Source organism: Phascolarctos cinereus, unplaced genomic scaffold, assembly GCF_003287225.1.
Source record: "Phascolarctos cinereus isolate Bilbo 61053 unplaced genomic scaffold, phaCin_HiC Scaffold_5;HRSCAF=322, whole genome shotgun sequence".
NCBI lineage: Eukaryota > Metazoa > Chordata > Mammalia > Diprotodontia > Phascolarctidae > Phascolarctos > Phascolarctos cinereus.
Genome location: NW_027555958.1, coordinates 116,052,989 through 116,075,991, shown reverse-complemented (window position 1 = coordinate 116,075,991; position 23,003 = coordinate 116,052,989). Strand labels below are relative to the sequence as shown.

General features: G+C 37.1%; 1 protein-coding gene across 2 annotated transcripts in view; it reads right to left on the bottom strand.

Annotated features, from left to right (window-relative positions):
* The window catches only part of TXLNB (taxilin beta), a 72,583-nt gene that overhangs the window by 23,734 nt on the left and 25,846 nt on the right, over positions 1 to 23,003 (bottom strand). For both annotated transcript variants that reach the window (XM_020973744.2, XM_020973745.2), the window contains exons 3-4: positions 18,746 to 18,837; positions 5,498 to 5,668 (exon numbers count right to left, since the gene is read on the bottom strand). In XM_020973744.2, the coding sequence (XP_020829403.1) occupies positions 5,498 to 5,668; positions 18,746 to 18,837 (263 nt within the window). The remainder of the gene's footprint in view (positions 1 to 5,497; positions 5,669 to 18,745; positions 18,838 to 23,003) is intronic.

Below are 23,003 nucleotides of genomic sequence, written 5' to 3'. Positions count from 1 at the left end.
CCATTCCTGCCCTCAAGGAGCTTACATTCTACTCTCAGATATAGCATGTACAAAAGTAAGTATAATACAAAGAAAACTGAGGAGGAAGAGACCATGAAGAACTGGGGAAGAATAGAGGATACTTTTTTGAGAAGGTTGTGGCACCTGAATTGAGCCTGGAAGATGATGATTCTGACCAATGGAGATTTGGAGAGAGTATATTCCAGACATGGAGGAATTGTGAGGAGGCAAGAAGTGAAATATCAAGTCCAGGAGATGGCTAGGAATCTCATTTGGCCAGGAAAGGAAATGGTAGGCAGTAAGTCTGGAAATGTAGATGGAAGCCAGACTGTGAAGGGGTTTAAATGCCGGGAAAAAGCATTTGAATTTTATCCTATAGGCAAGAGGAAACCACTAAAAGCTTTTGAGCAAGGGAGTAACATGGTCAGTTGTGTGTCTTAGGAAATTATTTTGGCAGCAATTATATCAGAGAGGGATTTAGAGAGGGAAAGAGACTGGCAGCAGGGAGACCAATGAGAAGGTTCTTATGCTCATTCATGTGAGAGTAATGAGAATTCAAACTAAGTGGTGGCTATGTGAGTTGAGAAGGAAAGAGGATAGATTAGAGAGATGCTGTGGGAAGAGAACTGATGAGTCTTGGTAACTGATTGGATGGGAATAAGGTGAAGTAGGTTGGTGAAGTCTATGGACTCCTCAGAATCATGGTTTTGAATAAGTGGAGAAAATGTTAAATTTCAGTTAAAGGTCAATAAAAATAAAGATTTAAAAATAAGGACCCTCCACCATGGAGAGGCTTGTGGATCCCAGATTAAGAATCTTTGCTTCAGATTCACCAGTTTAAATTAGTGAGGTAGTGGTGAGGGATATATTAGATGATTCTTAAATTCTCTTGGAGCTCTAGAACTCTATGACCTATAATTATAAAATAGGTTTTTTCAGCAAAGCAGATATCCTAGAAGTGCCTCAGCTCTTTACTAATCTGAGTTGCAGTTTTATTCCTTACAAGTATATTGTGATATTTCTTGAAAACTGTTCCATATCAAAACTGGAAAAGAGTATGGCAGAAACTAGGCATAGGTCAAAATCTCACACAATATACCAAAATAAAGTCAAAATGGGTTCATGATTTAGATATAAAGGCTGATACTGTAAGCAAACTGGAAGAGCAAGGAATAGTTTACCTATCAGATTTATGGAGAACAGAAGAATTCATGACCAAACAGGAGATGGAGAACATTAGAAAAAGTAAAATGGATAACTTTGATTACATTAAATTGAAAAGTTTTTGCACAAAGCCAATGCAACCAAGATTAGAAGGAAGGTAAAAAACTGGGAAAGAATTTTTACAACCAGTCTCTCTGATAAGGGCCTCATTTTTAAAGTATGTAGAGAATTAAGTCAAATCTATAAGAATACAAATCATTCACCAATTGATAAATGGTCAAAGTATATGAACAGGCAGTTCTCAGATGAAGAAATTAAAGCCATCTGTAGTCATATGAAATAATGCTCTAAATCACTATTGATTAGAGAAATGCAAATCAAAACAACTCTCAGATACCACATCACACCTATCAGATTGGCCAACATGATAAAACAGGAAAATGATAAATGTTGGAGAAGAAGTGGGAAAATTGGAACACATGCACGGTTGGTGGAGTTGTGAAATGATCCAACCATTTTGGAGAGCAATTTGGAACTGTGCCCAAAGGGCTATAAAAATGTGCATACCCTTTGACCCAGCAATAGCACTTCTAGGGCTATATCCCAGAGAAATCATACAAATGGGAAAAGGAACTACATATACACAAATATTTATAGCAGCTCTTTTTGTGGTGGCAAAGAATTGGAAATTGAGAGGATGCCCATCAATTGGGGACTGGCTGAACAAGTTGTGGTATATGAAAGTAATGGAATATTATTATGCTATAAGAAATGATGAACAGGCTGACTTCAGAAAAACTGGGAAAGACCTATATAATCTGATGCTGAGTGAAATGAGCAGAGCCAGGAAAATGTACACAGTAACAGCCACGTTGTGCCATGACTGATATTGATAGACTTAATCCTTCTCAGCAATACAAGGATCTAAGATATCTCCAGAGGCCTCATGTTGGAAAATGCTATCCACATCCAAAGAAAGAACTATGGAGTTTGAATGTAGATTGAAGCATACTATTTGGTATTTTTTTCTTCTGTTGTGTTTTGTTTCCTCTTTTTGGTGGTTCCTCCTATTGGCTCTAATTCTTTCTTACAACATCACTAATGTGAAAATATGTTTAATAGGAATATATATATGTATAGCCTATATCAGATTGCTCACTGTCTTGGGGGAGAGAGGTGGGGAGGGAGAAGGAGAAAAATTTTAAACTCAAAAGCTTATGGAAGTGATTGTTGATAATTCAAAATAAATTAATTAAAAATTAAATTTTTTTATTATATATATGCATTTATGCATGTACATACATATATGCATACACACACCTATGAAAGGAAAGGCTCTTTGATCCATTGAAGAAAGAAGGTTATATTTCCATCAGGAGTAGTGGAAACAATTTTGGATGGTTATAGCAATATACATTGACGTTCCCCACCTCTATCTTCTCCAGCCTCCTAGAATTATAAACATGTGTTAACAGCTAGAGTGTGGTCATGGCAAATAATGCTGTTTCCTCTCTGTATCAATCCATTTAGCTTATCTGCCACATCTTCAATCATTTTATTCTTTATTTTCAACTCAAATTAGTTTTTTTATTCCAGCTGCAGCTTTGCTGAAACAATGAAATAGTCAGAAATTCTGCAAAGGAGCCTAAGTTTGGTGTCAGAAAACCTGGGTTGGCCTCTGCAACTAATTACTCTTGGAAATTTAGACAAAGTATTTCTCCTCCTTCGGCCTGTTTCATCGTCTGTAAAAAGAGAGGTTGGCAGATTAGGGCAAGGAGTATTCAGAATGCATGCCATCTTGGGGTGGGGGGAGGGATGAGATGGGGAGAAAATTTGTAACTTAAAATCTTGTGGAAGTGAATGTTAAAAACTAAATATATATATATATATAAAAGAGGTTGGGATAGATGATCTCTTAGGTCCCTCTTAGTTCTGAAAACCTAGGTCCTTAAACATTAAATTAAAAATTAAACAGGAGAATACAGATAAACACATCAGACTACTTGCTCATGAATGCAATTCTCAAGTTACAAAGACTTCCCATACCCACCCCCTCTCCCCAGTCCATGTTTATTATTTTCCTCAACACGGCCTTTGCAGTGATGCCAGGTTTGAACGTTACTGAAACCATCACTCCTGGCAACGAGGTAACCTGAGGATTAGAGATGCTCATCACACTGGATTCCCCATTTCCCAGAGAACCAAATGTGATCTCTTGATTAAAGAAGAGGTCAAGGTATTAGGGCCCTCAGTTTGCTTCTGGTTTTGTGTCTGAGGCATGCACATTTAGGAAAATCTTTTAATCTCCCCCTGTCTCAGTTTATCCCCTTGTGAGCACGGGTAATAATGCATACCTCATAGGAACATTGGTGTTTAATTAATTAATGTTTGTCAAATGCTTCAGGATCCTTAGCTGAAAAGGAGTATTGTAGAAGCGGGAAGTATTATCTATTAGAGAGCAGTATCTTGCCAGCACTAAACAGAGCCAGAGTCTGTGTGTAATCAAATTAACCACACTGCTGAAGGCTTGCGCCATAATTAGTGAAAACACATACAGACAAGTGAAGTGATCACTCCATTATTTTTAGTAGGAATTATTATCTGAAGAGCTCCCATGTTTTCCCAATCCTTTCTATGTGCCTATTTACAGAATGACTATTCTAATGCTTACTGTAATATTACCTTGTCAATTACCTCGTCTATAATTTTTCACATAATTCAGATCTTTTGGGGGATTCCCATTATAAATACTGAAAGTTTTTGATTCTTTGAAAATTTGTGCATGGATAGGACTGAAGGGTGCCACTTTAAAGTAGCTGAGAAGCAATATGATGAATATATTAGTAATAGTACTGGAGTTAGGACTTGGGTGATATGCAATGAGGTGGAGTAGTAGATAGAATGCTGGACTGGGAGTCAGGAAGGCTTGAGTTCAAATCTTGCCTTGGATACTATCTGTGTGACCTTGGATAAGTCACTTTACCTATCTGCCTCAATTCCCTCATCTGTAAAATGGGGATAATAACCTACCTCACAGGGTTGTTGTGAGGAACAAATGAAATAACATATGTAAAAGTAACCTTAAAATATTACACAAATGCTAGTTATTATAACAACAATAATAAAAATTATTATTATTATTGCCTAGGTTTGAGTCATAACATGGTTGCCTTGCTCTGTGACCCTGGGCAAGTCATTTCACTTTTCTAGGCCTCCATTTTCTCCACTGTATAACAGGTATAATAAAACCTACTCTATCAACCTCATAGGGTGGGGGATCAAATAAGATATGTATCCATGGGAAACAGTTCATAGGACCATAGTTTTAGAGCTAGAAGGAAATCTGAGAAGCCACTGAATTCAATGCCCTCATCCTCTAGATGAGCAAACTGAAGCCCAAATAATCTTGACCAAAAATAGAAAATGAGTAATATGGATGTTGCCATATTAATGGCATATTAATAGTTCTGGAAGATGAAAAAGAATTCTGTCTAGGTTAGGATAGGTCTAATTTATCCCTACTTCCCCCTCTACCTACCCTGCATCTAGAATGTTACTTGTAGGACTAGGTGATGAAGTGAGGGGCCAAGAAGATAAGGGAGGACAATTGTGTATCCACAGCACCTATCACATAGTAGGTACTTAATAATTCTGGTCGAATTAAATTAAATTAAAAAACAACCATTTGTTAAGTTCACTGCTTTAGGCCCCAGAGATATAAAGAAAAAAATGAAACAGTTCTTTCTCTCTAGGAGCTTATATTATATTAGGGAGAAGGGAGAATTAGGATTTTCTTTTTCAAGAGAAGTAATAAATTCTAGGAGAACAAAACTCCAAGAACAAAAGGTAAAAAAACTACTCATAAGTACTTAACTCCTGAAACATGCATATAGAACTAGGATAGGACCTTGTAAATCTTATAATGTTCCCTGAGTTCATCATTTTAACCCCCAGTAGCTTCCCTTTAGAGTTAAGTGGTACTTTAATTACTTGAGTGCTAACTAGTGAAATTACTTCTTTTTTTTCTTGAGGCTAGTTTTTAAGGAGCAGGGAAAGGGAGAAAAGACCATCTGTGTTTTCTCTCTCTCCTGCAGGCAGGAGCTCAGAAAGCCAGATTTGGGAGGAGAGCTGGTAACGGCTAGATACCAGGAGGGGTCACTAGCACCCCAGTTCTGAGGCTTTCCAGAAAAAAGCAGGGCTCGAAGGGGTGGCAGAAAGCCCAGGGAGCTCCAGAATGTACACATTGTGCACTTGGCTGTTCCTCATTCAGGGAACTGAAAGAGGGAGTGGTATGAATGGTGGCGTGAGTTTGCCCTCAGAGGAGCCTGCTCACCTTGAGAGTTTTATTATGCCTCTGAAGCTCGCGGCACAGACTTTCCAGCTTACTCCGGGCCAGGATGGCTTTGCTGTGCTCACTCTGCAACTGGTCCTTCTCCTTGATGATCTGGGCCTGTCTCTTCTGCAGGTGCTTTAGCTGCCTCTGCTCAGCCCGGTGCTCTTCCAGCTGCATGTGCATGAGGGAGGGAGGAAAGAGCATGAATTCTCTTGTGGGGGTGATAAGCAGTGCAGAAGATGAAAGATTAAAAAAAAATTCCTTGGAATTGGCTTCTTAGAAAAGTTTATGGACTCATCCCTCTGTGCCTATCTCCAATCTCCTCACCTTTTCAGTAGCCTCAGACATAATTATGAGAACACACAAGCTTATAAATCTTCTTTCTCATCCCTTCCTGCTTTGAGTTGCTATTTGAGTGCTTTGTCTTTATTGATCTTCTGTATTATGACCCATTCTTAAAACAGGGATACTTTCTTAGAATTTATAGATGATGCCAGATCTCAGAGATCAGATGGTGACATAATTGTTAGAAGGTCACCTCCCAGGAGCATATTTACCTTTTTTTTTGAAAGGCAGCATAGTACGGTGACCAGAGTCAGGAAATCATGGGTTCAAATCCCATCTCAGACATCTATTCACTGTGTTACCCTGGGTTAGTTGAATTTTCCCTGAGCCCAGTTTCCTCATCTGTAAAATGAGCATAGTAGTAGCATCTACCTTATGAGGTAGTTGATCCTCATTTGTGATAATTAAATGAGGTTTTTTATACATATATATATATATATATATAGTATATATACACACATACATATATATACTATATATATAGTTTTTGATAAACTGAAGCTTTACTTTTAATGTTTTATTAAAAGAACAATAGTGAACTTCAACACAACCAATAAAACTTGATTAGTAATTCTTTAGACAACATTTCAATGTATAACATATCACAATAATTTTTCAGTCATTCTAGTTAAATCCTTGTCAGGATTATTTGTCCATTCATTTGAATTCACTTTTCTTGTCATATATTTGTAGTTTATATGTACTCCATTCTTCTGGTTCTTTCTTTCTTTCTTTCTTTTTTTTTGCTTTGCTTTTGAGTTATTATTATTTTTGCTTTGTTTCTCAAAATGACCCTTTTGTACAACTGTAGAAAAAAGGAGGAAAGGGGGAAAAACCTCATGGTAACTGAAGCATAAAATCTTCTTTCCTGTACCGTTTTCTTTTTTTCTTGGAGGGAGGTGAGAGGAAGAGATGATGAAATACACATGGAACCAATGTACACTAAATCACCTGAACATTGTCAGGTTTTCCCCAAAGCTACTGAGATGGCCATTGGATGGCAGTGTGGTTTTTATTTTGCCATGCTTTGGCTCTCCAGAGGCAGGGAGAACCGGGACCCAACCTCTTCTAGAAACTAAAGGACTAAATGTGCTCAGCAGCCTAGGTTAGCACAGCTGCTAGAAAGGAACAGTCAAGCTAATGTTTTGGGTTTGTTTTGTTTTTGTGGGGCTATTTCTATCCTTCTACTTGAACTAGAGTCCCTTCAGAATAAACTGCAATACCCTGTAGGCAATCTTCCAGGCGGTAACATCCCTGAACACCATAGTGGAAGACTAGCTAACAGAGGCACAACTGGGAATTTTTCTACCTGGGGCAAAACAATTACGGGGGAGTTATCGCAGCAATCGGATTAGAGGGCAACTGTTTTCATTACTTCTCCTCAATCCAGGTACCAGGACCATACTTCCTCCACATAGGCTATAATTCCTTTCCCTCCAGGGCCCAAGTGCAGTGTAGTGACTGTTCTTCTTTGCAGACCTCTTCTAGTCCCTCATCTTGCAGTCTGACTTCCTCCACCTCTCCCTACTCTGTGAGGGTACAAGGCAGTTCAGTAATAACTGTACCCTTACCCTCCACCCCCATATCCAATAGCCTGTGACCCTCATCCCTTAACCCTTCGTGCTGCCTCCCCACAAAGGGGAGAAGGCTATGAGGTACCCAGATGGTAGTAATTGGGGGTGGGGTGGGAAAAAGCATGCTTTCCCCACCTTTGCACCCAGAGCAAAGGCCTTGTTGGCCTGCCCTAATTTTGGCTCTGTTAGCTAGTAACTCCTCCCACTTCACAAGTAGCTCTTATGGACATTCAAAGCCTAGACTAATCCCTTTGGCTTATAGATAAGCAATCATCTAAAAGTGACATCTCAGTGCACCATTACCTTTGAGAAATACTGGCTTTTGTTTTATTGAACTGAATGTGTCACAGTAACTCTTTTGAGGTTCCAACCATTAAAATGACAAAACAAAACAAACAAACAAACCCCAAAGTTACAGTCATCCTTACACAATAAGCTACATGCTGTCATATTCTGTGCTCATACTTTTGAACAATTTCTACTCAAGTCAAATCAGGGAGAGTTAGCCTAGAGAAAAATTAGATATGTACGCACGATGAATTGCTACTGAAATTGATATCTTAATAGGGGCACAATTAGAAGATGAGTGACATTTTGTTATATGGGTTCTTGTGCAAAATTCTCATTTATGGGGGTAGATGAGGCCCTTTCATTGTGTAATCCAGTTATCAGACAGATGTAATTTGATTACACTTGAGCTAAAATTTCTTGTGCTTATTCTTAGCTTTTGATGAAAATTCTTTTCATCCCTGAAAGTTTTTTTTTTTAATCTTCAGAGAAACTATTTGGACATTTACTTTAAAGAACTAAAAACTTAGGCACTCTGTGGATTCACTTCAGTGACAACATAGAAGATCCTTATATTACATGAGTAGGAGGAAAGAGTTCAGAGCTTACCTTTTGACCATATGATGTTTTCTTGTTTTATAGGATTCCAACTCTACATTGAAATTCACTATGAAGGCTATCTTGATTGGTCCAACAATGAAAACTCTTTTCTCTGTTACTAGATACACTGTTCTTTTAGTTCAAAATTGATTTAAAAAATTATCTTATTTTTATTGTTACCTTTTGTTTTTATTTCATACTTTTTTTAATATTAAAAATTTAAAGAATTTAAAAACAATTTAAAAGAAAGAGGTATAAAAAGCAACCAACACATCAGCTGTGTCTAACAGTACATAAAATATTGCACATACATAGTCCCACACCTCTGTAATGAAAGGAGAGACGTAAAAGCTACTTTGTTTTCAATGCTCCAAACTTGTGTTTGTTAGAATTCTTAATGATGGTAAATAATTTTGATCAAATTTGATAAGTGTTTTAGAATAGTCATAGCCTTTTATAAATATTTTTAATGTCCTTGGGTCTAGCACTCTAGAGTACAGGGTGTCCTAGTGCAGTTTACTGCCTGGACTGAGTCACTCCCCCCCCCCCCTTATGCTTTCAGTATATACAATAGATGAAATACCAAAATCTATTTAAAAGTGGACCCAATCTTATTGATAAAATGTAGTAAACTGCACTAAGACTTTTGGGATAGCCTGTAAATACATGATAAAGATAGACATATTGACTTTCCATCTATAGTATTTCATGTACTTTTAGGCATGGTTGATGTGTTGGTTGCTTGTATATTACTGCCAATTGTGGAGGGAATATTTGCTTGGCACTGTATAACTTAACCATATGAAGCAACCATCTAAAAGCAACATCTCAATGCTCCATTACCTTTGAGTACTCTGGGAAGTATGGGCAGGTGGGTGGAGCCAGTTGCCACATGAGGAGCCAGGGATCTAGTCTACCCCCCACTGCTAAGAAAGCTACAGTATTTCAGCTTTGTGTGGCCACTGAGCACCCAGGTAAAAGAAGGCCATCATTGATCCCTAAGTCCCTGCTCCAGCACTTCTTCTTTCCCTCTCCATCACTGAACCAGTGAGAATAGGGCCTCTAATTCCGAACTCACAGGATTTGGAACCCCCACATTCAAGAATCTATTGCACTATGTGGAAGGATGGTCTATTCTCCCTTTCTTCACCAAACTATATGAGAAAAACAACAGTGTTTTAGTCATGCATAACCATCAAGTCCTCAGACCCTCTGGCCACCAGGACCCAGTCTGGGACCAGTGCCTCAGGCATTCCTGCTAGGAGACAAATATCCTTCCTTGTATGGGGTATCTTCTGGGTGTGTATGATCTCCCTGCCAACTTGCACTGAGGCAAATTAATTGTATGCTGATGAATCTTTAGGTCTTACAGACCCATGAAATGTGGTCAGTTTTTTTTAAAAGTTTTTTTTTTAACAAACTTATCAAACATCAATAAACATGAACAATTAAATATACAAAGAACAGAAAAACGGATAAAACCATGAATTTCCATTATATGTAGTTTGTTTTATAAACACATATTAAATTTAATGCGATAGCAACAACACTACTTTGATATTATCTCCTTTTGAAATTCCCCTTCCCTGCCCTGTTCTTTTCTGTGTATTTTAAAATGTCTCTTTAATATTCTTTTTTTAAAAAATACATCATTATCTCTATTCATCAACTCTCTTACTTCACAACTTCTTTGTCCCTCCATAGAAATCTTCCTTTATAAGAAATAAGTATAATCAAGAAAAACAAATGTACCTGTTGGCTTTATTTGATAATGTAAATCTTATTCTGCACCTCAAGTCTATCACCTTTTTGACAAGAAGTAGGAAACTTGCTTCATTAGTCTTTTGAAGTCACATTAATTAATGTTTTTAAGCCTTTCAAAGATCTCTTTCTTTACATTACTGTAGTCACTGTAAAAATGTTTCCCTGGTTCTGCAAGTCCTCCAAAGTTTCTCTGAATTTATCATTTCTTATAGTATAATAATATTCCATTATATTCCTGTAACATAATTTATTCAGCCACTCCCCAGTTGATGGACACCCACTTAGTTTCTTATTCTTTGCTACCATAAAGAGTGCTTCTCTGAATACCTGTGGGTCCTTTTCTTCTGTCTTTGAGCTCTTTTTGGGTATGTGCCTACTTAATGGTGGCTATTGTTAAGTTAAAGAATATATACAGTTTAATAACTCTTTCAGTATAGCTACAAATTGCTTTCTAGAATTGTTGGACCAATTCACTGCTCCCCAAAAAGCATATTAATGTGCCTATCTTCCCTCAACCTCTCTAACAATTGTGTTTTCTCTTTTTGTCATCTTTGCCCATCTGATGGTTGCAAGGCAGAATTTCAGAGTAAACAGATGGTGTTTTAACCTCATTCAAATTCAAGAAATTTGAAATTGTCTCCTGAATAATTTCTTAATTCAACTGTGTGCTGAATGTTATTTTTCTCTAATTATGAATGAACAAAACCAGAAATGCTAGAGGATTCAAACTGTGCAAAAATGAACCCACTCCTGGGTTGTGTAATTCGTAACTCTGAATTGGGGAAATTTGTCTGTTTTGTTAGATTTGTGATTCATTGGTATGGATACTTTTTCAAACGAGGTAGATCACAACTCGTTTATACCTTCTCATTCTGGCCTTTTCTTGATTATGATCCCCCATCAAATATCCATATAAGATCAAAACAATGCATATGTTTCTTTAGTATCTCAAGGATATCAGTGTACTACTTATGCTGTCCCTCATTAGTGTAATGTGACTAGCTTACTTTCTTCCCTGGTCATAAATTTCTTCAATAATGTCTTTTATTTGGCTTCCCTATATGCCATAGATGGTAACATGTTATAGCCTGCTTATACACAACATATTTTTAATTGCTCTTTGATTCATGTATAATTTAAATTCTTCTGAGTTCATAACATTCTATGACTTACAGATATGTAGCATCATTAGGAGAGTATTAGTGTTAAAGAGAGATTTTTTCGCTGCAATGGGCAATTTGGGATTGAAAGCACCACACAATTTATCAAATGCAGTACATCTTCATTTTTTTATATTATTCTAGCCAAGCTCATTGTCCATCCACAGTATTTATCTCACATATACATATTAGCTGACTGATTCATCTGAATGACTAGTTAGCTGCTTGTCATAATGGAAGAAAAGTGTATCTTTTAAAACTACATTGTTTTTCCTGTGTATTTGATTAGACCAGTCTCTTTGATATCATAGCATATTTCTCTGATGAAGCTTTGTAGTGTTCCAGAACTTGATTAAATTAGTATGACATAATCTAGGAATAGGAATATTCAGAGTACCTCATTATAAATAGGAAATCATTGGTTTATTTGGCTCTTATGCAAAGCATCTGCTATGACACTGGTGAACACCTTTTAACATTCCACTTGTCAAAATTCAGCATATTGTTGAACTAAGTTATCTGTGTTATCATGTCTGTCATGAATTCATATATGATTTTGATCAAACATCTTGTATGAGGGAAACCTTCAAGGCTACATTTTGCTTTCTTGAGTCAAATGCTTTTCTGAAATCAATAAACACTAAACATATCAAGATATACTCTTTACATCTCTCAGTTATGTGGCTATCAATATGGGATCTGCTACAGAAAATTGTTTGTTCCCTTTTTATATTTTCAGTAATAATTTCTTCAATGTATACTATACATAGACCATTCTCGTGAAGAATCTTATAGATATTTGAAAATAGGCATAAAAGTTGGTAGTTGCTGATGTCTTCTCAGTTGACTGTTTTTGGTAAGAACACTATTCATGACCTTTTTCATTTTTTTATTCTTTTGATATCTTCCCCTCCTTAAGAAATACTGAAAACTGACCCCAAGGAAGTTTAAAATTGTGTTACTTCTGGCATAGATTTCTTCTGTAAGATTTCTTCAATAAGTTCACAGTGCAAGGTCTTTTTTTTTTTAATGCTCAAAAAATATTTATTGAATTGAATCACATCATATGTATAATTAGAAAAATGATAGCATCTTCCTCAATGGATATGACAGTGCAGGTGGCAAAATGTAGCCATTCTATTACATAAACATTCTGTGATGTCAGCTAAGCTGATTGACAAGAAATATACATGGACTTGTAGAGCCCGAAGTATTAGTGACTAAGTGAATTGGGAAAAACAGCATCTTCAAATCATCTAAAACATGTCCATTGCTGTCTCGCTCTTTGTGTTTGATAGGTGGCTCTGGGCAGGTTGAAAAACTCTTCTCCAAATTGAGTATCAAAAGAATGGTACATATAACAATGACTAACCAGTGAAGAAAGCTAGATTAGAACATGAATAGGTAAGAGATGGAAGAGCTGAATGTTTCTACACTTAGGTACATTGGCTAACTAGAATCCATTTACTTAAGCAGGATGAGATTAGCTAGTGACATGACAATGGAGATGGTGTGTGACTGCAAACAGGAATCTGAATCTTCTAGTAATATGGACAGGAGCAGATTAAAGGAAATGACAAACAGCTAGCAAAATAAATGGCTATCTTGATTCTAGCTCAACATCAGTCAGTACCTCTACAGCAGGGGTTCTCTATGTGAAACCCAGTGAATACCGTTAGTCTTTAAAGTTCTCAATATTAGTCACTTTTTTAACTCTTGTAAATATCGTACAATCTTTTGGTACATCTCACTCACCTATTGCATGTATTGTTGCATTTTTTCATAGATCGATTTTACAGTTTCTCTTTCCAGCATCATCTGTTTTCTCTCTTCTTGCAAATTTTGATGTGTTTCTTTAATGTCTCTGCTCATCTCTCCATGTACATTTTGCTTTTCTTCTTGTGGATCTTGAAGGCTTTCCACTTTTTGCTCAGTTTCTGCATGCCTTGGCAGCTCAGTGGCATCCTGTGTTGCTGCATCTCCTTCATACTTTTCGGGCATTCCTTGTTGCTTCTCTTGAATCTTTGGTTTGTTTCTTGTTCTCTTGTGTCCCTTGCAACTTTTGTGATGCAAGCTGCAGTTCCTTTATCTCTTTCTGAAGCTCTTCCATCCTTTTTTGTATATCATGGATCTCCTGCAGATCTCGTTCCATCTTTTTCGTGTTTTTTCAGTCTCTCTTCTTGATTTTAGCTTCCTAAGTCCTAAATCTACTTCATATTGTAGAATGGAAATAGGTAGAGTCCAACTACAGTGGTCCTGCTTTTGCTTCTGATGAAAAGATATCATTTTGTTGTGTAAGCAAATCTGTTTGATTTTGTATCTCTGTTGTATTCCCACTGATTTATCTATAAATGCTCTTTGGATAACTTGGCAGTAATGGAACAAATGCCAATCTCTTTGCAGGCTCATTTTCTCTTTGGCTTCCCCCCTCCCCCCCATCTTTTGAAATGGTACAGTTCATAATCTTCCACCATTTTTTGTAGCTTTTTGCATGTCAACATGTACTCTAAATTCGTGTTTCTCTTGGCTGCCATATTTCTTTGACTGACTAAACAAAGATTAAGCATTTTCTAGCTAATGTGGTTTCTCTTCTGTTTAGACTTCCCCATTGTGCTATTTTCCATTTGTTAAATTTCTCTTGGAAATGACAATAAAATCAACATCTTTACTTTTACGTAGTCCTCTGTCCCTTCCCCTCTTTTTCCCTTCAGAATCAGTACCTTATTTAAACAGGTCAGGTTGGAACTATTCTAATTATCTGCAGAAACTTTTTATCTTTATCATTTGTCATAATTTGTCATTATTATAGAACCAACCTTAAAGTCAGTTCTAACCAGATAGTGGTCTGACTGCATACGAACAGCTAATTCTGAGATGACTGCTATGTCTGTAAACTGTTGCTTCTTGCCTATTAATGTGTCAATTTCCTTTCTAGTATATTTTGTACTTTCCAATTATATTCTTTTTATTTAAAAAAATAAGTACTCACAATTAATGGATATGAAGCTTTTGAGCAGTCTACAGGCCCTTAGCCTCTTTAGTAATTTTATACTGAACCATATATTTCCTGTTCCCATTTTTTACTTGAAGTTACTAAATATTGAAGTATATATTAAGCTAGTTTGGAAGATATTGTCCAGTTTGTCATAGAACTTCTCTACTTTATCCTCTGCAATGCATATTTGTGTAAGATATAATTGTCTTTACTGTGATTGATTTGTTTCTATGTGGAAACATAACTCTTATCAGGTGACTAGAACTTTGTCTCCAGGGCACTAGACAGCATTCTTGTTTCCCTGCATTGGCCCTCTTGTTCACTGTCCTTGGCATTACCAGCTCTGCTCCCTTGCCTGGTCTAAGGTCACTAGACCTTATGGTCCTATTGTTATAGGGCCTGGTCCCTGCCTGCTGCTGTCTTCTGTGGATTAAAAGGGTCAAGGGGACTATGTCAAGGAGGTTTGGGTCAGGTTTTCTATAGGGCAGGCTGCCCCTTCTTTTGATACAATTGCACTTGATTAGGTGGAACTCTTCTCCCCCCCCCCAACAAATGGATTTTCCTTAGATACTGGAATTCCCATTTATGGCTTTCTTATCTACATCGTAAGCTTAAGAAGACAAAACTACAAATTTCAACTAAACACTGTTTTTTGGTGCCTTTGAGGCTATGAGGAAACTGGTTCTGTCTATTCTTTATTTGTATCTCCAAGGAGAACATGCAGGCCAAATTTCTTTATAGCCATAATTTTTTTCTGTTTTTGTTGATAATAAGAATGTCAATATAGCTATAATGCAATTCCTCTGGTAGTAGATCAACTCCTTCATTGGGCAAAGACTAAAATAAAAAGTACTAACAGCTGAATTAGTGTTTGTAGTAGATTTAAAAACTGAGATTTTTAGTATCCTCAGCTTAATTTCTTCTTGGTCAGCCATAATCACTGAAGATGTAGAAGGGGTTGTAAAGGACTAAAGGTTCTTTTATATTTTTTCCTATTTTATGAGTTGCTTTGGCCAGCCTTCTAGTGATGAGTTCGTAACTTAGCTCAGCATGTCCATCCTCAGACAAGTCTTCAGGGTCTCAAAATCATCTTTGCATGAAGAGTAGGACTTTAGTGAAAATGTTTTATGTCGACTCTGCAAATTCTGATACTTGTTATGTTGTTATTGCTGTTTGGTCATTTTTCAGTCATGACTCTTCATGACCCCATTTGGGGTTTTCTTGACAAAGATACTGGAGTGGTCTGCCATTTCCTTCTCCAGCTCATTTTACAGATGAGGAAACCAAGGCAAACAGGGTAGAACTCTTCTCCCCACCCCAACAAATAGATTTTCCTTAGATACTGGAATTCCCATTTATGGCTTTCTTATCTACATCATAAGCATAAGAAGACAAAACTACAAATTTCAGCTAAAACAGGGTTAAGTGATTTGTCCAGGGTCAAACAACTCATAAGTGTCTGAGGCCAGATTTGAACTCAGGAAGATGTATCTTTTTGATTCCAGGCCTGGCCCTCTATTCACTGTGGCAGGGATCACAGAGACTCAGACACAACTGAAATGCCTGGACAGATGTTATATTGTCACCTAAATTAGGGAGCAGAGGATTGGCTATGAGTAATTAAGACAATGAGATAGTACAGTTTTTCAGATATGGATCATCCATTTAGCCAGTTTTCTAATGTACTTTTTTATAGGTAGTGACTGAAATACCAACAGTCTGTGATCAAAGCTTCATTTAGGTGGGATTTTGTTAAAAATGGCAACTACTGAACAATATTTTTTTTTCTGAGCCTCCTTTTACTTTGAAATTACAGAGTATCAAAAGATTTATTGCTTTAATTTGGGAAATCTTGTCAAGATGTGACTGCCTGCAGGTTATTGCACAAATGCAAAGGACTCTGGAAGGCTTTGGCCCCATGGACAAGATTTTAGGCAAGCTGGATGAGAGCTTCTGTGGTCAGTACAGTACAATAAAAGGGCACTGATGTTAAAAATCAGAAGAACTAGTTTTGAATCTCAGCTCTGCTACTTATTGCTTGTATGACCCTGGGCAGATTATTCTTTCTCCATTGGTCTCAGTTTCCTTATCTGTAAAATTCTAGAGTGACCTCTAGGTGACCTCTGAGACCCCTTTTAGCTCTTAAGCTCTTCCTTAAATAGTTTCTTGCATTAGATTCAAAAGGTTGCATAGCCTGAGCTGTATGGGACATTTGGACCAGAAACTGAACCAAAGGCCTCCTATATTCCTGTACCTAATGATAAAATTTCAGTGATGCTAGATGTAAAGAATTTCCTAATAATTAGAGCTGCTTAAAAAAATAGCTGCCTTATGAGGAGTTGAGCTCACTATCATTGGAGATGTACACAGTTTGGATGGACACTTCTCAGGGATTTTGTAGAGGGTATTTATTCATTCATTAGAGGCAATGTAGCATACTAGATACACTCAGTTTTGAAGTCAGGAAAACCTGGTTAAATCCTGCTTTTGATGAAAACTGGTTATGTGACCCTGGTCAAATCACTTAACTTCTCAGTTACCAGCTAACTCTCTAAGACCATAAGTTGCAGAGCAGCTACAGATCTGCATTGGTAGAGGAAGTTTCTTTACTTAGAAGTTCCTTACCCCTCTTACCTACTCCCCCATTAGTTTATTCATCCATCAAAAAGGCAGCTGTGCTAGATCAGGGGTTTTTAACTTTTTTTTATCTCGTGGATCCTTTTGGCAGTCTGGTGATGCCTATAGCCTCTTCCCCAGAATAATGTTTTTAAGTGTATAATTACATTAGAGCAAAAAAGCCTTAACAGTGGCAATGGCTGCAGCTAGCTAATGGTGGCAGGCTGTTAACTTACCTAGTCACTGAAGGCAGTTTTGGTATTGTGCAGACATGTAGGCCTTACTCTCATGTCTTTGCTTCTCCAACACAATGAGTAGGAAGAATTGAACGAACAAGAAACCACAGACGGAAATGAAACTGAAAATGAGTTGTCTGACTATAATAGAGTGATAGCTGTTTTGGGATTGCAGCTGTGATGTGAGTCATAAATTTGAGAAAATACATGTGTCCTTTGGCTATGGGTGGCTGACTTCAGCTGACCAACTGAAGGGGTACAGGTTATTTAAAACAAAAGCTAAAAGGCTTGAGAGTTGAAATGGTCCTTAAAGTTTGTGGAGGAAATGGATAAAACCTGTGTGCTATGAGTTTGGGGGAAATAGCTTCTTCCCAGAAAAAGTAAGCTTAGAGTTCAAAGAAAGGGAGCTACAAGGTTGTATAAATAGACTCGAGGTCAGTATTTGGTTCAACAAGTCTATAGTTTCTATCTTGAAGAAGGCTTCTGTTATCTTGGAGACCTCTTACCTCACCTGCATATTCTGATGAGATTGACTAGAGATTGACTTCCTGTACCCTCTGCCCCACCAAGATGGTCTGATGAGATTCATTACAGGAAAACATCCCCAAAGGAATTGCCAGATCTTTGGCAACACCAGAGACAGCAAAGATAGCAATCAATAAAATCAAAGTTAAGAATATAATCCTCATTCCAAATCACCTGATAATCTGTCCCTGTTTTTCAACCTCTTAAATAAGGAAAGTGGCTGAGCTGTCTCACAACAGGGTCCTTTTGCCTCCTATAATATTGCCTTAGCTATGTAAAATCACACACATTATCTATCATCTATCTATCTATCTATCTATCTATCTATCTATCTATCTATCTATCTATCTATCTGTCTGTCTGTCTGTCTGTCTGTCTGTCTATGTATCTATGTATCTGTGTATCTATCTATCTGTCTAGCTATTTTTGCCCATCAGCTGATACTATTTAAGCCTTTTATCTTTTATTTTTGCCTCTTGATTTATTGACCTCCAGCCAAGTGGACTGAGGTGGAAGGAATAACTCTTCAGGAGGAGTTTAGGATTTCTGGGTTGAGGAATTTCCCCAAGATTACCTAATTCATTTTACTGATGAGAAAACTGAGGCTCAGTGAAGTGATATAACTTGCCCAAGGTTACAGGTAGCAAACAGAAGAGCTAAAATTTGAATGCTGGTCCTCTGAATCTAAAGCCACAGTGTTCTTCCCACCAGGCACAAAGTTCCTTATGTTGCTCTGGCTCTCCTTTCTCTAAACATAACAACTAACTAGAGAAGAAATGCAGAGTAATACAAAGAAAGAAGACCTGCCTTAGAGTAGGGATGACCTGGATTCAAGTCTTGACTCTGACACTTACGTGGTGTGTCCGTGGGCCAGTCCCTGAACACCTTAGTGTTCTAAGCAACTAAGACCTTAAATTATAGATTAATTGACAATCTCCATGGAGGGAATTTCCATACCAAGAGTTCTCCACACAGATGAAATCACAGGCACATATAAAAGCAAACAAAAGCAAAATTACATGGATTATTAAATCAAGTAATTATTAGGTTAGTAATTATTAAACTAATTTAAAAATATTAAATTGATTAATTATTACATTAAATAATCTTTGTTCCACTAAGAGGCTAGCAAAGGACATACTGACCAATTCAGCGTACTTCTTAAATAAAACTTCAAGTTTTTCCTCAGCTGTTGGCAGTCTGTTCAGATTTTGCATCAGCAGAGTAGCTTCTTTGCCTTAGAAAGGGCAAAAAGATATGTTTTAGAAAGCAAACTGGAATAAATCAGCACTAAGCACAGGGTTCTCTATACCCTTAATGCTTTTTTCCCCCTTAATGAATGAATAAATAAGGACTAGTGAATAAGAGACCATGGCAACCCTATGTAAGTATGACCTTTTCATATTCGATTTTTTTAACTACAGTGCCTTGAAACTGGTAGGTGTTTGTTACATATCTGTTAACTGGCTTATTTAATGCATGGAATCAGGCTCACAGTTAATCCTTAGTTTCCAACTTAAAATTTAATCCTAATCTCTGGTCACCTCTGGAATTATCATTGATCTAGAAACAGAAAGGACGTCAGAGGCCATCTAGCCAACTGAAGCTGATGGAGTTTAAGTGACTTGATCAAGGTCACATAGTAATTCTCAGAGATAGAATTTAAACCCATGTTCTTTAACTCCATAGCCAGTACTCTTTTTGACTGTCCCATGTATTCTAGCATTCATCTTTTGTGGTGATCTTCATAGGAATTGGGGAAAATTCTGTGCTAGCTTCAATGGAGAGAGATTGAATTGGTCTGAATATAGGCTGCTTCCAAATATAAATTGAATACCTAAAAAAGAGAAAAGAAATCATAAGGGTATTTCATTTTTTAAAGGCAAAGTGGTGTGAGGATACAATGGATTATTTCTAGATGAGCTGTTTCCATGTTGTCTCTCCCAATAAACTGTGAGCTCCTTGAGAACAGGGACCATCTATCTGCCTTTCTTTAAATCCCCAGTGCTGTTGTTTGTTCTTCCTTCTCAAAGAGGACCTTATAACCAGGCACAAAGATCCTTATGTTGCCCTGGCTCTCCTTTTCTCAACCATAACAACTAAACAGAGAAGAAATGCAGAGTAATACATGGAAAGAAGACCTGCCTTAGAGTAGGGAAGACCTGGCATCAGGAAGTTGATGCCATGACATGTGAGTGAATTGGATTTAAGTGAGGGAGGGCTGTGCAAAGTCATCAGTCTCACTTTTTCTTCTGCAACCAGCTGGGTCTGGTGGCAAGATGTAGATCAGGACAACTGGAGATGCCCCTTGTCCTTCTTCCCTCCTCTCACCCTTCCCCCCCCCCAGTGCTAAGCAGAGTGCCTGGCACATAGAGTCCTTAATAAATGCTTGTTGACTTGACTTGATTAAAGCATACAAAAAATGAATAGAAAATTACGCAGTCAGGATCTAAGACCTCAACAGGATATAACCTATAATTAGATGAAATTTAAGAGTAAATTTAGTAAAGTATACCAATTTGGGTTAAGAAGAATCAACTCACAAAGAAAGCTCAAAGCTTTTTGCTAGCCATATATACAATAAAAGGTATTTGGAACAAAGTACTGAGGGCTACTTAGAATTTTTGTCCTTTGTTTCTCCCTATTCCTATTTGTTTTCATGGGATATTTAAAAAAAAAATCTCAGAGTTGAAAAAGGTGAAGGAAAAGCTCAAATTGAGACAGCCTTGACAATTTGTTGAAAGGGCAATCCTAAAAACATTATTCTGAATGGGTTTAGTTGGGCAATCAAAAATTAAACCAGAGTGACAAGGACTTTCTAATCCTAAATCAGACAGATGCTAGGGAAGCCAATTACTAATGTCATAGCAGGGATTCTTGGTCAGATGATGACTGAACTACAAGGCCTCTGAGGTCTATTCCAACTTTTTCATTTTTTTTTCCATATTATGGGGGATAAAAGAATGTTCCTTCTTCCTCCTCTTTTATTCTTAAGACTTCATTTTATGCCCTATTGCTTTTCAGCATTCAGCTTTTGTCTTAGATCGCCAACCCTAACACACAACATTGCTTTTGACTATCTATGGTGATTGTTACCTTATCTTTCAGGATATCTCTAGGTATCCCTTTAGGTAGGACTCAATGAAACAGAATAGGAAAACTATATATCTTTTTAAAAATCAGGTGGTAGTTGGTGGTGATATTGGTTCATTAAGAATTTTTCCCCCAAAGGAACACTCCTTAGTTGAATAGGGAGGTCCAGATAATAACCATTGGGTGTCAAGGTGTATTCCTTCTTGACTATAAAGTATGAGCTAGAAGGGAACTTAGATTTAGATTAAAACCTTTCATTTTTACAGAAGAGAAAACTAATGCACAGAGAGGTGACATGTGTCCATGGTCACAAAGCTAGTAAGTATTAAAGGTGGGACTTGAATTCAGTACCTCTGGCTCTAAACCTACCATTATTTCCACTACATCTGTGCTTCCACCTGTACCACACTGTCTCATAGGACATTCTTTCCCTAGGAAAATTTGCTTTAAAACATTAGCAGGGCTGGGGAACCTGTGGCCCTCTAGGTCCTCAAGTGAGGCCCTTTAACTGAATCCAATGGGATTCCCCACCCCTGAATTAGAGTCTTTATCATACCCTGTTTTTCCTTATCTATACCTAGCCTTTCCATTTTGCATTCCTGTAAAGATAGATAAGTCACAGAATTATAGAAAGTTACAGAGGGCAAGACCACTATCTTCTTCAACCTTCTTATTTTACAGATGAAGAAACTGAAAAATTTAGTGAACTGTTCATGTTATTTGACCCAGTGATAACCATACTAGGCCTATACCCTAAAGAGATAGGAGGCAGAAGAAAAATGCCTGTATGAGCAAATATATTTATAATAGTCCCTTCTTTTTTTTGTAGTGGCACAAAACTGGAAACTAAGGGAGTTCCCATCAATTGAAAAATTAATGAACAAACTGTGATCTACAAATTATGGAATACTGGTATCAAATCTGGCCTCAGACACTTACTAGCTATGTGATGCTGGGCAAGTCACCGAATCCTGTTTGCCTCAGTTTCCTTAACTATAAAATGAGCCGGAGAAGGAAATGGCAAGCCACTCCAATATTTTTGCCAAGATGATGCCAAATGGCATCATGAAGAGTCTGACATGGCTGAGAAATGACTGAACAACAACAAACAATAAGTGTGCTGATGACAAAAAGGACAGTTTCAGAGAAACTTGGGAAGACTCTTACAAACTACCACAGAGTGAAGTGACCGGCACCAGAAAAATAATTTATACAATAACAAAAATATGGTAAAGGCAAACAACTTTGGAAGACATAAGCACTCTGATCAATTCAGTGACCAAACATGATTCCAGAGAATTAATGATGAAACACGTTACCCATGACCTGAGAGATGTAAAGGATTGAAGACATGCAATGAGACATACATTTTTGTACATGGCCAATGCAAGAATTTGTTTTGCTTGACTACACACATTTGTTGCAAGGGTTTGTTTTTTCTGAAAGGGAGAGAAAATATGCTTATTAATTTTAAAAAATGAAACAAAATAAAATAAGGGTTTTTTTTTAAAAAAGAAAGGTCTAATGACTACTCAAACTCATGTAACTAGTTTATCTGAATTTTTCTAGACCTTCTAGTCCCATATTATAGAAGTAAAACAAAAACTTGAATTCCTTTAAAAAAAAGGTTGCTTGCATTATTCTTCAAGATGAGTTAATCCATAGAATTATAGAATGCAGAGCTAGAAGGGGCATTAGAGATCATTTAATAGTCTCTTCATTTTACAAATGAGGTACCTGAGATTCAGAGAAGTGAAGTCATTTGCCCAAGGTTACATAGAAGTAGAAACTGGTCTTTTGACCCCTTCTAATACACTATTGGCTCATCATTTATAGATCTTGTACTTAGAGTAAAATTTTTTTTTATAATGAGGATGGATTTATGTGAGCCATATACTTTGTCTTACTCTGCTCCCATTTGTAAGCAAAATGCACATTAACAAGATATCTGAAGCACTTTGTAAACCATAACGGTATTATATAAATGCAAATTATTAGTACTTGCTGCTACTGCTACAGATGCTAAAAACAACAATGATGATAATCTCATGACCATAAAAACAGAATAGTAGTAGATAGATATATGGCCTCAGAGGCAGGAAGACCTGGGTTCAACTCTTATCTGAGACACCTATTAACTGTGTGACCATTAGGCATGTTGCTTAACCTTTGTTTGCCTCATCTTCCTTAACTGCAAAATGGGAATAATATAAGCACTTAACTCCCAGGGTTGTTATGAGGATCAAATGAGATAATATTTGTAAAGTGCTTAGCACAGTACCTGGCACACTAATTTAGTACAAGCTTAAT